This window comes from Ambystoma mexicanum, chromosome 10, assembly GCF_040938575.1.
Source record: "Ambystoma mexicanum isolate Mex_15411 chromosome 10, UKY_AmexF1_1, whole genome shotgun sequence".
Classification (NCBI taxonomy): domain Eukaryota; kingdom Metazoa; phylum Chordata; class Amphibia; order Caudata; family Ambystomatidae; genus Ambystoma; species Ambystoma mexicanum.
Window position 1 is genome coordinate 506,126,148 of NC_090932.1, and position 16,709 is coordinate 506,142,856.

The 16,709-nt window shown below is 44.8% G+C and overlaps 1 protein-coding gene across 2 annotated transcripts in view; it reads right to left on the reverse strand.

The window, feature by feature from the left end:
* Window positions 1-16,709, reverse strand: part of LOC138491514 (kyphoscoliosis peptidase-like) — a 336,578-nt gene that overhangs the window by 105,009 nt on the left and 214,860 nt on the right. For both annotated transcript variants that reach the window (XM_069618052.1, XM_069618051.1), the window contains one exon: window positions 832-870. In XM_069618052.1, the coding sequence (XP_069474153.1) occupies window positions 832-870 (39 nt within the window). The remainder of the gene's footprint in view (window positions 1-831; window positions 871-16,709) is intronic.

Below are 16,709 nucleotides of genomic sequence, written 5' to 3' on the forward strand. Positions count from 1 at the left end.
ATGGGAGATAAATGGTAGGAGTTCAAGAGGCTCATAGTAGAGACAAGTTGAGAGCCAGCTTCCTTTCGCAAATACATGGTCGTCCTGTGCAACTACAAATGTCCACAAATTCATATTATAGCACAAATACCGAGCCTCGGTCGGCAAAGAGTTGTGCGAGTTTTATGAAAAGCAGCAAAGCGTTGCAGCAATGTGCAATATTCACTATTATAACATGAATGATCCAGTCTGCATTGCACACTGACTGTATGCACGATTGGTAGACAGAAGGCTCAGTGCCCAAAGAGACAATCATACTGAAAATGTTGTGAAAAGATTAATACAAATTACCAAATGTTTTCCAAGGTGCAATACAGTTCTTCTAATTGAAATCACGTCCGCGTTAAAAGAACCCTCGACCTTTTTGCATAGACGAAGGGCCTGATTCACAAAGTGTTTTTTCAGTGGGTAAATCTGATTGAAAATAGCTTGGTGAATTAGGCCCGAAAGCTGCATAAAAAGGGACGCCATCTTGGTTCCCCTTACATACCCCCAAAAAAATCACACAAAATGTCTTATTTATGTTTTTAAAGTCTGTTTTGTCTCCTGCTAAACATCCAACCAGGCAAATAACCACACAACTCACAACAATTGTCTACAAGGCACTAATTACCCTTAAATTGGATGCAAAAATTTAATTTAGCGAGACTTTTTAGGGAGAACATTTCAGAGAATAGATGTAAAATGGGGATGCTTGCACGTGACCATGGCAGAATAGTCTGCACGTGGTAAGAGTGTTACAAATGGACTCTGGACATCTGGTCATTAACCTGCACACACAGCCAGCCTTACCTCTGTTATCCTGGCCGCGCACACTAGAGGTTCTTTTCCCTGCAATAAAAACATTTGAAATGGGTTAAAGGACTACGGACATGAAATGTGCCTCTGTTTTCCAATCTCCCCATTTACTTCCTTCATCCTAAGGAACTGGCCTAACCCCTACCTTCTAATGAGTAAACAGGTGCAGAAAATGGAGGCAGGCAAATAAGGACAAGCAATGCACATTCTTCCTGTAATTACATGTAGGATTTTTGCTGTGCATTTTGAGCTGAACTGTACCCTCCTGCGTATATTTTCTACGAGAAATGTGCTTTTGTGCATTTTAAAATAGCCCACAAACACTGAGGCAAGGGTTTGGATTGCTTTCAATGTATTGTTGGCAGTGCTAGTTAGTTGTTGATGTACAGCCCAACATTACTGTCCATTATTGTCGTTTGGGGGGTGGCATCTATTTTAGTTCCTTGCATTTATTACATTTCCTTTTTTTCTTCCCATTATTCTTTTCAACACTTTATGGCACGTTATTTGAATGTATCAAATGCAATAAGCATTCCAGGACATGAGAGATGTAGCTCAAGGGCAACGCGCCCATCCCATGGAACAGTTGATTTGGACAGCAGCCAATCATCAGTGAGTGTCAGGGATTCAAGCACTGATAGCAGGATTTGTGAATCCCAGGCATGTGATTGCTGATTTGGCAACATTAGCAGTATCTGGGAATCCCAGGAATGGGACTTCTGTTTTAGCTCCAACCCACCACCCATTATGGAACCTGAGCGCCTCCTTGGCTGTGAGCGCAGTCCTGGGCGAGTTTCAGTGTCACTAAAGTACAGTACCCCTTGTGCATACCCAATAGGCCATGTGGGGATGAGCGTTTTGCTCTCCCTGCCTTGCGCAGCCTATCAGTTTCCAAGCTGGGTTAAGGCAGGCTGATGTGCGGGGCACTTCAGCAACTCTCCGTGCAATAGTATGGCACAGGGCGGCAATATGGTGGTACTCGCACTCCAAGGGACATGTTAGGAGCCAGGAAGCTAGCCATCATTCCTGGTTCCTGTTTGTTGTGTGCTCAGCAGGCGGGGGGCCATTGTGCAGGTGTTTGTCAGGAGTCTGCAACTTGAGCCCGTGCATACAGGTACAAAAAGCGTCCTTTGTTTACGGTTGCGTGTATAAATGCTATGCGTAGATAGAAGTGGTTAAGGGACATGCCTGCCTTAGTGCCCATGTGAATGAGATGAGTGTGATGTTCTTATTGTAGTTTATAAGTGTGCACGTGGATGTGAATCCTCACCAAACTTTGCAAAAAAAAAAGTACATGGGGCACTCTGATTTTTTTTGCAAAGTCTGGTGATGTTTGGTGCAGGGGGGCAAAAGTTATGGGGGGGTGTCCCAAAACATCTTTTTTTCCCATAAACTGAATGGGGGAAAAACTTTGCGCATGCCTACAGGTCAAACAGTTGGAAGGATTTTTACCAAATTTGCGGCAGGGGCTTGGTCCCAAAAGCGTGCTTTTGTAAATTTGGTGACAATCTGTCCAGTAGTTTCCTTTAAAACGACCAAAGAATATGCCTAAAAAAATTAGTGATATCTATGTCCGCTCCGCGGTCACACTTCCCTGTTCGCTCCGCGGACAAGATACCGATTGGGCAGGGGGGTGGCGTCATGACCGCGGACACGCAACGCCTTCGCCGATTGGCTGCAGCGAGCCGTGATGTGCGTCAGAATGTGTGGATGCGCCAAACATCTTGGATCCGACCACAGCGCGGTCGCCACCAGAGGCGAAAAGTTGTTTTGGAAACTGTTTTGCTCTCTTACAGTGCGTGGGGAGGTTCACAGAGTAAGAGATAGGTTAAAACATGTACTTGTTTGGGCGGCAAGTGTTAATGATGGATTTTCCATGCAAAATGCTGTTTAGGAAACTATTTTGATCTCCTACAGTGCTTGGGGAGGTTCAGAGAGTGAGAGATGGGTGAAAAACTGTACTTGTTTGGAGGGCAGGTGTAATTGATGTATTCTATATGCCCACCCTGTTCGGGATGTTTGTACCTGTGGAAAATTATGGGTCTTCTAAGGGTACTATTTCAGTGCGTGCTCAGTACAGGCACCTTGAAACTGTTGTAAGGGCACGCGTGGTGTTAGCGACCATTGTAATTGAGTACATGTCGTTATTACATTTTTTTTTACCATGGGTGTGCTATTGATTAGTACGCTGCCATGGGTGTGACATGCTGCGGTGGTTGTGGCCAGGGCCTAGAGTCTTGGATGCATGGCCGTAGGACGAAGTCCATACTTCCAAGACTCTAGGCACTGGCCACAACCACCGCAGCATTTCAAAGCAATGGATACACCTGTAGTATTGATTACCGATTACATGGTTATGGGGAGTGTGTTCAGTCTTGGGTGCATGGCCATGCACCGAAGAACAAAGTTATAAGCACTGCAGATATAGGACACTGCACACCCACACATTGCAATATCTATGGACATATAGCTAGGAGTCTAGCCTCTGGCCAGAACAAGAGAAGCATACCACATCTACCGATACAACCGTAGTTCCGCACATCACTTAGGTGGTTGTGGGCAGGATGTAGAGTTTTGGTTGAATGGCTGCAGGCCTTAGGCCGTACGTCATACTCCTAAACCTCTAGGCCCTGTCCCAAACCACCACATCATACTACAGCAATGCATACACCCATACTATAGCTTTGCAGTTAGATGGTTCTGGGGAGTGTGTACAGTTTTGGGTGCATGGCCAGAGGTCATGCACCCAGGAACGACGTTATAAGCAGTGGCGTTATAAGCAAATGTACACACATACATTTAAATGTATCTGGACATATATCAAAATGTCTATGTCCTGCCCTCAAGCACTGCAGCATATTAGACAGGCACGTTAGTGTGTTGCTATGGTGCAGTTGCAGTTTCTATAGGAAGGAAAATGTTTGTATGGGAAAAAAGCAACGTGTTCCTCTTCATTAACATTTGCAATGTCGCCCTTACAACCTTTGTTATCATTGCATTGAAAATGGGATTATTCCGATGGTCTCTGACAGTTTGTTGTTAAATAAACCTACTTTAGGAACTCTAAAATGTTTACGTTTTCTTTTACAGTCCAGTCAATTATTTTGAAATGTAAGTTATTAGGTTGTACGTTGCTGTATGTTTATTTACATGTCCTCTGTCACGTCACATACTATGTATTTTACTGAGCGATATGCAGTACTTGAAGTGCATGCAATTTTTTAAAAAACAACATTTTTACACTGTGAAAGGTCGTTCTTAACGCATTATTAACTTTGTTTACGGGTGACTTTATTTTTTGGTATGGCAGGTAATAAGGCAATTTGCAAACGGCAATGAGCAAAGAGGCAACAAACGGTAATATGGGTGGGTACATGTACGGCGTCAAATTTTGTGCGTTTGTTATTTGTAAGGTAGCAACACTGTTTCCCATGCTTCTTCATCACAGCAATGCTACTGTTTCTTCGGGAGGATGGATGCCTTTAGCTGATGTCACTTTCAGATAAGTACAACTTTAGCTAAGGATATATAATGTGTACTGCATTGGTAATTGCTGCATACCAATACGTGTTGGCGTTCTGTAAGGGAAATGTTGAAGGTGCACGTACCTACATCACTATAAAATCTATTTCCACACTGTCCACGAGGCATACATCTTACTGTTAAGTGTGTACTGATTCTGGAACATCGCTGCATACCAATATGTGTTGGCGTTGTGTAAGGGAAATGTTGAAGGTGGACATTCCTACATCAATACCAAATATATTTCCACACTGTCCACGAGGAATATATCTTACTATTAAGTGTGTACTGATTCTGGGACATGTTACCATGCTGTATGCCCGTATGTTGTCATGTGGCTTCTTTGCAAGTTTATACTGTTTAGCAAATGACCCCTGCTAAAGGCACGTTATGGTTACGTTGCCCTACTGAAAATCTCTGGTATTCAGTACAACATTTTTTTATTACCAAGACATTATACTTCATTGACCTACTAAAAACCTGTAAAATTCACTCAAAAAAAAACTTTGTTAACGGGACGTTATGGTTAAGTTGGACTACCAAAACCTGTACACTTCACTAAAAAACTTTTTCAAATGTGCCATTGTGGTTCAAAGTAAAACCGAAAAACCCCTGAAATCCGCCAGTCATAGTTGGCCAAGCACCCACACCTGCCATATATATATACATATGTGATGTCATCTTTGATGTCCTGGTTGTTAGTCTTAGCAATGGACGTAGGTGGTGTGAGCTATGGTTGCTTAGCTTACCATAACTAGGCAATGTCAAGGGTTTTTCGGTTTTACTTTGATCCATAACGTCCCTTCTACAAAGTTTTATTACTGAAATATATATATATGGCAGAGAAGAAAAACAAAGGGGCTACACATGTGATATCGTTGTCATCAATGACATTTGTGATGCCATTTTTCATGTCCTGGATGTTAGTGTTAGCAGTGTATAGTGGTGATGGCAGGTGTCGGTGCCTAGCCAACCATAACTGGTGAATTTCAGGGGGTTTTCGGTTTTACTTTGAACCATAATGGCACATTTGAAAACGTTTTTTAGTGAAGTGTACAGGTTTTTGGTAGTGCAACTTAACCATAATGTCCCGTTAACAAAGGTTTTTTTGAGTGATTATATATATATATATATATATATATATATATATATATGAGAGTTCAGTGTGGATGTTGTACTCTTTGGGTACAATTGTGAGTGAATGAGAGAGAAGTGTGACTGTGTAGGTTTGTTAGCGGTGTGTGTGCATGAGTAGGTATGAATGAGAATGTGTGTCTGTACATTAAGGCCAGGGGGAGAGCAAACTCATTTTGGGGAGGGAGGTACATTTGTGCACCAGTATTGTCATGTACACTGGCAAACCATTAGCTGCAATTCTGGGAATAGCAAACAGGATAAGTGGTCTTATGTTGTGGGGGGTGGAGATACCTGATGAAGCCTGTATGAACATGTTTTCTTAAAGTGTCATGCCGTTTGTAGCTGGCATGAAACAGCCATCACGTGGGAAAAGAGTTCTTGATTGAAACAGCTAAAAGACGAGTGAAATATGTCTGTGTGCTTGAGATTCTCAGCTGTAGGAGCTGTTTAGGAGAAACCACTGAGTTAGCAAGCTCCGCGCTGGCCAGTGAAGATGAACTGTGCACCTTTGCCAAGTTATTATTTACATGTTTGGCTCTAAAAACACTGCACTGGCTCCGAGTCAAACATCAAATCACCTTAAAAACAAGGTGCATAGCACACATGGCAATCAGCGGACAAGGAGCTGAGTTCCTGCAAAAGAAACTAACAATCTACAAGCCAACAAGACTCCTCAGATCAAGCAACGAAATACATCTGGAAGAAAAACCATACCTTAAGAAAAAACTTGGGGGCTCCTCCTTCTCCCACTTAGCCGCAAAAACCTGGAACAGCATCCCAAAAGAAATAAGAAACACTAAAGACCACCTACAATTCAGGAAATTAATACAAATCTGGCTCTTCAACATCACAGATGCAAATTGAAAAAACAAAACCACCAAACAAGAAACACAATGAAAGGGATGACAAATCTAGGATGACGACAACATCTAGAATCAAATAAAGAAACTATTACTGCAACAAGACAGACAACACTATATCTAATAGGACACAAGCGACACCCATAAGGACAGAATCCAGTATCCCTAGCCAACTCCCAGCAAACAATTCTAGGACGACAATGACAACATCTAGAACCGAATAAAGAAACTCTCACTACAACAAGAGAGGTGACACCCATAAGGACAGAATCCAGCGTCCCTAGCCAACTTCCAGCGAACAACCATCAGCCGCTCGATAAATGCTACTATAATTCATACCTGTATAAAGTTGGGTAAACATTAGCACTTGCCACACAAATTAAGCTGTGGATAATGGCAGGGGCATGGACCAAAGAGTTGTGAATGAAAGCAGATGCTGCCCCTGGACATAAGTACAACCGTTAGCATTGCGACATACCAAAGGGGGAAGGAGCGGTAACATGAATGAGCAACCGAATAAGATGATGAATCCTGAGCAGGTCTCAACACATGGAGGGAGTAAACCTGGGCCTACCAATGTCACCCTCGTACTAGATAAGGAAAGCTTTCTGGGCTAGACTGCAAGGGACGCACAAATACCTGCCAGCCCCGCATACAAACAGGGGCCACGTAGGCAGCCGGTTGCCCAACTTGGGCAAGGTTATGCATATGAACAGATCCCATACTGGAAAGGGACCGTGAGTGTTGTACAGCCCCTGAGCTGGACGTAGACACAGAGACGCCCACACACCCCACCCAATTAGAAATACGGAAATTCAGACCTCACTTCAAGACAGGAAAGCTAACTAACCACCCCACTAACAACTGCACCCTCTCCATAGACCTCTCAAATTCTAACCAAACACAACCACAAACGTACAACACAACAATCCGCACAAACTTTGCTACACTACAACAACAAAACAAAGTGCACAAAGACCCGTACAACAGCACACAACATCTTCCGAAAGTATAACACCCCAAGCCCAGCCAACAGAATTCCGGGCTGAGGCCCCCAACAGCACATCACTGCTCTCTTGCACTTCTCCAGCTCATCCCCACTAACCTCCCCCCAACCCTACTTTCCTTCAGAACTGCCAGAGCACCAGGGGACCACTCCAGTGGTGATAGTGCGTTTTACAAATATCATTTAACATTAACATGTAATTCTTGGAACATATCTTGTTAATCGTCCGTGACTGACTGGGAGAGAAATTCCGGTCAGCGTGCTTTGGTTTCTGCCCAGCGTCTAGACATTACACAATCTCAGATGAAAGAGCAAGAAGAGTATAAAAGAGGATGATGTTCTCAAATTAGATGGAAAAAGCCAAGCCCGCAAGGAATCATGCAGATCACTGGACACATCCCACCTCCCGTATTGTAGTTCCGCACCTCTGCCAAAAACAACCGAGAGCGGTTAACAGGAGAGCGCAGTCAGGCGTTCACGGAAGCTTTTCCCCTATACGCTGAAAGGTGTGAAGACACGATTACAGAGCCTACAGAGTGTGCAAACTAAAGGAACGTGAAACTCTATTTGTGTTAAATCTACCTCTTGTTCACTCACCTTCCCCTAAATCGTTGCATATAGTAATCATGATTTGTTTGCTTAATCGCTCTGGGTCTGAAATTGTAATTCTGTGCAAGTGGCATCGTTTCACTTACTACACCAAAAGAACTTGTTTTAGAGCGGCTCTGTTTCATCTTCCCATTGGTCCATTGGCGGGCTTGAGGAGGTAACAGACACCAGCCCAAGACAGCATTTCTACTCGCATTATGCACAAATCCACATGATGAGTGTTCATACGTAGCAACACTGGCCTTTGTTAGTGCAGGTATTATAGACATGCTTTCTTACAGGGTCCTGGCATTTTCTACTGCCATTATATGGATGGACAAAGCCAATATGATGAATGTTATTAAGTGGGTAGGCTGGTCTACCTTGGTGCAGCAAATCTGAACATGTTTTTTATGGCGTCATGGGATTTTTGACTAATTATGTGGCCAAAGCCAACATGATTAATGGTTATATGTGCCTGTATTGGTACAGCAATGAATGCCATGTTTTCTTATTGTGTAATGGCATTTTTAGTGGCATTATATAAGCAAAGCCAACATGAGGAGGGCTTACTACCCTAAATTGGTGTTATCAGTACCAGCATTTATTTGTTTATTGGCATGGCATTTTTTATTGCCATCATATGGGCAAAGCTAACCTGAGTGTTCTTAGGTTCTTCGAGTATAGTCATGCTTTCTTATACAGGCATAGGATTTTCTACTGGCATTAAGTGAGCAAAGCCAACATGAGTGTTCCTAGGTGAGCACTGTGAGGAGTCGGAAATGCAAGGCAGACAATTGTTTGATGATTGTTCAAAGGATGCCATTTTTATTAAGAAACAAATAAAGTATAAATGCTTCAGTATCCCCAATCTATGGAGGATTTCCCTGCCTAACCAAAGCTAAAGGGAAACACTAATACAGGATGTCTGGCCCTCACGCTATGGCAATTCACATAATAAACAACATTCACAGTTTCCTGATAACCTCTCAGTAACCTGGGTGGATTCCCTTCCCCAGGATTCAAAATGAATGCTTCTTCAATGTTTAACCAGAAAGGAGAAATAAGAACATCCTTGTAGATAAGACAGTCTGTAATCAGTTCTTGATGTTTCAATGTCTAAAAAAAGTTTTGTTAACCAAAGTTCCAACAACAGCAAATCTTTTCTCCTTGGTGCAAATAGTACCAATGGTAATCCTGGACACAATGCTTTGTCACCACTTCCAGCAATCCAGAAGACATACCACAGTTTAAAAAGAAATGTAACTACTATCACAGTCCATGAAACACAATTCTTTGTAAACCATTGGAATGTCTTTAGTTACAGAATTAGAATCCACAATAGGTATATTTGTCAGGATGATTTCACAGTGCCGCAACTTCCACTTCAACAACTTCACTTCTACTCAAGTTTACCATGAGAACAGTCTCCTTTGCCTCACAGTTATCCACTTTGTTTAACCTACTGCAATGTTGCATCTACTGACAACCAAATATACTACCACAGCTTCAGTACTCTGGACTACTACCACAGCTTCAGTAAATTGGGACTTCAAGACAGTTCTGGCAAAATTCACTTACAAGCACTTCAACACCTTCAAGTAGGCAAGGTACTCTTGCTCTGAATATTTATCTTCTAAAGAGGCAGCCTCTTTGCCTTTCTTGTCTGTCTGCCACAATAACAACTTAGGTTTGCCTTTATGACCCACTTATTGCTTCCTTTCACAGTCTTTTGGCAATATAGGTTGTGTCAACTTTGAAATAAACTTTACAAACAGCCAATTTCCCTTCCCCAACTTTGCTTTCACCTTCTGCCAACTATTAGTCCTAACAATTACCCAAAAGCCTTGGTGCCACTCGCTTGGCTTTAGGTAATTGTGAGGTGGCACCCGAAGTGGAAGGGGTAGCGGGACACCATGGGGTTGTGGCAGTTGGCCGCAAGGCGGAAAGTACAACCACATCCCACCTGTCCTTACCTGGATTCGCCGAGACCGGCGTCGAGGTTTGTAGCCCGGCGTCCGGGCTGGTGGCAATGAACCTGCGGGAGACGCGGGCAGCCGCGGAGCGCAGATCCATGCAGACCGCCGAACTTCTCTCGCCGCCAGGAAAGACACTGAGGGAGAGACGGCTTGCTCGGCAAGGCAGCCCTCTCTACAGAGGCTGGGATGTGTTGGCCCACATGGCAGAAGCGAGGACAGTTGCCAAAGTCTTCCAAATGGGGGGCCTCACGGGACGGACAGGACTGGGAACGGGTCTCTCCTGACAAGCGGGTGAACCTGGTGCTATGGAAACAGACGGCAGCCTTTAAAGGAGGCGGGACATGGCTGAATCAACCAATGGGAAGCCCGATAGACAGGTAAGGTTCCCATTGGGGGGAAGCAAGTCACTCACATCAAATAAAAGCCCGAGAACTGATCTACTCTATGTTGTTGCTTTTTCTAGTCATACGGAGAGGACGAGTAGAGAAGGAATGACTGGTGGGCCTATCTGGACATAAAGGAGGCTTAGGAGTACTAAGTTACGTCCTTTGAAGGCTGCCTGAGAGTGAAGTAACTCTCAAGGAGTTAATGGACTATAATTTATTTTGGTTAAAGTTATATGAATAAAGTCTAATTCAGCGAAAATCCAACCTGGTTCGGGCCTTGATTCGTACAGTAATGCTTGCACAATTGTATTTTAGGCAAAGTTGGACTGTTATTGAGTTTACAAAAATAGTTATATTGCTGTTGGCTCTGAGAAAGGGTTGCTTTTACTCTTAGTATGGGGACACTCTTGGCTAGGACAATGCTTGCTCTTCAATTGTAACTATGCTTATTTTTCTCTTCAATTGTGGATAGAAAAAATATGCCTTAGTGGAGGATAGAGTTCAGTCTTCCTTTGGGAATCACAATTAGGCACACACGATCAGTTGTTGATACATGTTGATACAGTTTTCAAAGGTTAAAGACTACAACAATGGTTTTATCAATGTTCAGTATTCAGTAATGGTCTTTGCAACGCTCACCCTACTTAAGAGACACACAACCACTTCTTCACAAGGTTTTCAGTCTTTAAGTACTGAACAATAGGTTTTAGCAGCATTTGCTGTTGACACAAGTAAAAAGGAATTATCCAATACACACTAGTGCTACTTTTCCATTGTTGGCTTATTAAAGCTTCAACTAACAACTTCAGCTTGCTTCTAACTATACGCAAGTGTATAGGAAACTGAATACTGTTGCCGGAAGTGCTTGTGCAAGGAATCAGAATGCCAGGTTTCACCCACCGGCTTCTGAAATCCTTGTTCTGACCGTCGCACAACTTCCACGACTTCTGCCACAACCTCCACTGCTTCTGGCTTCACGGCAACCCACACCCTTACTCGCTGAAGGTACATGTTTAAGGAGCCCCACTCGCTCAACAGCTTCTCGCTTCGGTCTCTGACACGTTATCTGCACGGCAACCACAGCAATCAGGTTCACATGGGGAAAGACTGCGCTTCTGCATGCCTTCTGCTGAGCAGCCTCTGCACTCCAGAGTTTGGAGGAACAGGACCCTCTCAAAACAAGCAGGTGAAATCCACGCTCCAGCGTCCCTGCGGTTCTCCCACTTCTGCTTGGTTTGCCAGCTTTGTGCATTCTTCCTTATGACTCTACTGCTATAACTTGCTCTCCAGTCACAGTTCTGGCTCCTTCAAATTGCCTTCACCTGAGGGGGGCCTTTTATGCCTCCCAGGTTCCTTTGGTTGTGGGCTGTTTGGCTCAATTGCCTATCTACTGCATGCCTCTTCAGCCTTCTTCCTCGTCCCAGGACTTGTGGGATCATGGCACTTGTAGTCCCCAACAACAAAATTAGTTCTTTTAAATAACTTCTGATTTTTAAGGGTAGATTTAGTTCCCTTAAAGTTATTTAAGAATAAAGCATTAAAACTTGTAGTTATAGACGGAGACAGTCTATTAAAGTCAATACTTCTAGATTCCTTTCCATTATACCTTTGGGAGTAAGGAAGATGTTTATCCTGAAATACTTTGAAGGGTCTGTCTGTGAGTAAGGCTTGTTAAGGTTGTTTAGTACTTATGCCCTGAGCCACATATTTTAAAATGTGCTTCAGGGACATTACAATGACAATAGAACATTACCTGTTTTGGCAATTTGGAAAGATGTTCCCCTTCAAAGGACACATACCGTGTCTCACTCCATGGGATATCCTCACCTCCTGGCCTTGTCTCCTCCCATGTGACCCTCCCACAGTACACCAGCCCCAAGATCAGGATCAGGAAGCGTCTGCCTATCCCTGGCCACCTCGGAGGAGACTTTAGGCACGGTTTCAGTGAGGGACTTGTAGGATTCTTCACAGTACACTGCCTTGCACTGATGCAACCAGTGTGGACGTATTTTCATACAGTGGTGTAGCATTGTGGCACAGCCAGCATGATGAGTGCTTTTATTTTGCCATATTGGACTACTTTGGTGAAACCAGTGAGAGCCTGTTTCCTAACATTAGCATGGCAATTGTTATTGGCATTGTGGACAACCTTGAGAAGGCTGCTGGTCATGTGCTCAGGACCTGCCACTTGGCTGTTCCATCCACCACCAGGATTCACACATTCCAGAGAGATAGTTAAGGATTCCACTCCAGCTCTAGACAGTCAGCATTGAGGAGGTTGATGGTCATGTGACCAGGCCCTTCCCTCAGATGTTCCGCCCACCACCAGAATTCATGGCTTCCAGGAAGCATTGAAGAATCCACCAGTCATGTGACCATCAGACCCTACCACTCAACTCTCCGCCCACCACCAGGATTTGTGTCTTCCAGGCAGCTAGTTAATGATTCCAGGCCTGCTCCAGGCAGACAGCACTGAAGAGTCCACTGGTCACGCAACCAGGCCCTACCACTCATCTATCTGCCCAACACCTGGTTTCGTGCCTTTCAGGCAGCTAAATAAGGACTCCAGGCCAGCTCCAGTTGGCATGTAGCATTGAGGAGGCTGCTGGTCAGGTGACCAGGTCCTGCCACTCAGCTGCTTCGCCCCCCGACGATTTCTCCAGTTCTCCTTAGGCGTCCTCATTGCGGGCATCCTCAGCAAAGGATGGACAAAGACAAGACCTCACCTCTTTGTACCTGCTTGGGACTGATAGGGCCAAGGGCCAGACCAGCTATCCTGCATTTTACCAACAAAGTAGTCGCTACTACTAGTACTCACAACATGTGTCTCTTCTCTCCACTGCCTAGCCCCACCCTCACTAGGGTTCGAATGGTCAAATGCCCTGGGCTGCCCCAGCAAAGTACCCAAGCAAATCTCATCAATATCACCTTTGAGCCCATCAAGCACCAATGGACCACATGTGCGTGCCCCCTCATGCTGATCAATGTTTACCCAGCAGTCGCTAACACCGCAGAGATCACTGACCTCATCTTATACAACAACCTTGATGCCCTCTTCATAACAGAAACATGGTTTACAACCCCCCCCCCACCTCCCGCCGCCCCATGTTTTCAATGTTTTCGTACTCTCAGGCTACTGCATCCACCATGCTGTCCAGCCAGGAAGGGCAGGAGGATTAGTGACAATCATCCACAGGAGCAATTGGACATGCTCCATCATCTGCTCTCCCAGAACAAGCTCATTCAAATCACTTGTTTGCTGGTTCCCTTTAGCTCACAAGGAATCCATCACTTTCCACCTCATCTACAGACCAACTCAAAAGAGTGACTTTCATTTATGACATCTCCAACTTACTCTCCTCTGCAAAATTAGCACAAACTAATAATGTCTTTTTTGGAGATTTTAAAGTCCCAGGTCTCACGCAGACAACACTCAAAACAGGCTTTTCATACTGACCGGATTGATGGACCTTAAGTAAATTGTGCTCTCCCCCATGCACAACAAAGGCAACATACTGGACTTAGTCTTTACTTCATTCCCCCTCAGCACCTGTCCAGACCCTATTCCACTCGATTAGGCTGACCAAGCTGCCATCCCACTGCTGGTCACCCACTCAACCATGGCCCATAAAGGTTAGGCTAAATGCCCCATCATTCAGCAAGCTCATTCGAAACCTTCCCTGTCAAGGAGTTAGAAGCAAAATTCACAGACTTCCTAACCACAGGTAATGTCTCTGTCCTCCTAGAATCATTCACCAGCACTGCTATGAATGAAAGTGGTGGATACTTATGCCCCCTAAAAACCATCCGCAATAAGACCAAACTATCCACCCCTTGGTACAACCCCGAACTTGCCACAAAAAAATTGTCAGAGCTCTAGAGAAACTTTGACGGCCTGGCAAACTACTGACCCCTTCCCCATGTCCCATTTATTGGCAAAACCTTGGTGAAAGTAGTAGCTACAAAACTACTTGCAAAAACTGAACAACTACACCTCCTAAACTACTATCAGTCAGGGTTCTACCCCAAATGCAGCCTGGAGACACCCACCATCCAGGAGGTGGATGATGCCCTCCAAATCATGGGTAAGAGGTACTCATGCCTCCTCATCCTCCTTGACCTCTCAGCTACATTCGACACAGTTGATCACGGCATCCTCCTCTCCCTCACTGACAGGATGGGATTCTCTGGCACTGTCCTGAATTGGTTTATCTCCTACCTTTCGGGTAGACATGTTGTATTCTAACCGGCTCTCTTTCCCCCAAGGCTCAATTCTCTCACCAATCCTTTTTAACCTTTACATGGAGCCTCTGAGCACACGCCTCAAAGATCCTGATATAGACATCCACGAATACGCGAACGATACTCAGTGCTACATGAGAGTAAAAAGCCCCCAGGACATCAGTCGCCTCCGCGATTACCTAGCCATCATCCAATCCTGGATGTTGACTGCCTATGGCAAATGTAACTGATCCAAGACCAAATTCATCCTCATCAGTCCTCCTGCTAAACTACAACTTGTGCAACAATGGCTCAATAATTTGTGCTAGAGGGATTTTATCTTCAACTCTCAGATCAGCAAAATCCTTAGACTTCACCATTGACATCAACCTGTTCTTCCAGAAACAGAAGGCCCAAACTGCCTGGCTTCAAATGTCCACCCTTTGCAAAATCAATCCCTTCATCCCACCGCAGGGATTCTGCAAAGTTGTGCCGGCCCTTGTGGTCTCGCACATCGACAGGGGGGGAAATGCCCTCCTGACGTGGCTCCCAGCTGTTCACTTGTCTCCCCTAAAAGCAGTCCACCACACTAGAGCACAGCTTATTACAGGTGCACAGAAATTTTACTGAATCAAACCCATCCTATGCTAACTACATTTGCTTCCTCTCCAGGCCAGGATACTATTCAAGGCTGCATGTATCACTTATAAAGCAGTCATGAGTAACACACCAGAATACCTCGAGGCTAAGCTAAACATATCTGGTGGCGCACACTCCTCATGCATGAAATCGACCAACCAGCTCTAATCACAGCTGGTCCACAAAGAGAGGACAAGCAAACAATTCACACACACACCCTCTGGGACTCTATCCCATTAACAGATCGGAATGCCTCCCACAATTCTCAATTTTCGCAAATCTCTCAAACGTGGCCTTTTCAAAAACACCTGGCCAAGAACTAATCCTAAACGGCACACAGACTTAAACTAACAGTACTGTGCTACTGTTAAAAGATACTAGCCCAAAACGCTGGCTAACCCTGCTCTGTACAGCACTCCGCCACACTCGAGCTCGGTCCACTTTTAAAACAATAAAATACATTTAAAAAACAAACATGAGAATGTTCATATGCTTAAATACGGCCATATATTGGTATATCCACAATGGCCATGCAAGATCAAAGCCAACATGAAAATATGTCTTAAAAAGGCATGATATTGGCATATCCTGTGGGCAAAGTCATCAAGAAAACTTGTTGAAAACGTGTCCTGTGTGCTGATGTTGCGTGGAATCTTTTGGATGTTTTGATTGTATGCCAAACCAAACTAATTGTAAACTGTGTGACTATTTACCCATTTCCCATGGAGGTTGGGGGTGTTTGGGAGATCCTCCCCCGCCCCCGAATCCTATTTGGTTGGTTTGGGCTCCATCTTTACACCCCTGCAATGAAAACATTTACCATTCGCCACCGAGTTTTGCAGCTTCATTTAATTGAAACTGCCCCAGAGCCTTATGTTGAAGAGGTGAGGAGTGATCGGCAGTGGGATGTGCTGCCCCTTTAAGGACAACGAATCCCTGCCAACGGCTCGTGCAAATGTCACATGACTGTGACCATGTTAATGAAAAGGATGAGCGGTTTCCCGCTCATCAGTTAGAACCACCATTACTCCAGCCTGACGTCTCGTCTTTTGCAGTGCGGTGCTGGCGCTGCATGTACAGGCACAGGGCCTGACCTGTGAGGGCCTCTACCAGGGGAGTTGCTAGGTCTGGAAAAGACCTGGGGCTAAGCTGATGTCGGAACTGTTGGGACTGGGGGCTAGCTAGTCTTTTGGCTGTAGCTCCTGAGATTCTATCCGGGGCTTCAACCAAAAGATCAGGGGCTATAGCCCTCTTAGCACCCCCCTAGCAACACCCCTGGCCTCTACCATGTTAGTGCCCCTGCTAGGGGCCCTGCTGTGTCAAAGATCGATCCCGGGGCGAGTGGGGTGAAAAGGAAATCCTCCATGTCAGAGCTGTACATAATGAATGAGGAGGCTTCCCATGTTCCTGCACATCTCGATACCGGGCAAACATTAATGGCTCTGTGTCAGAAAAGCGCTCCATGAGGGGCGCTGCAAATGTCGAATCAATTGGGACCCTCCAGATCTCGGGCCCAATCGGCGGTTAACTGTGT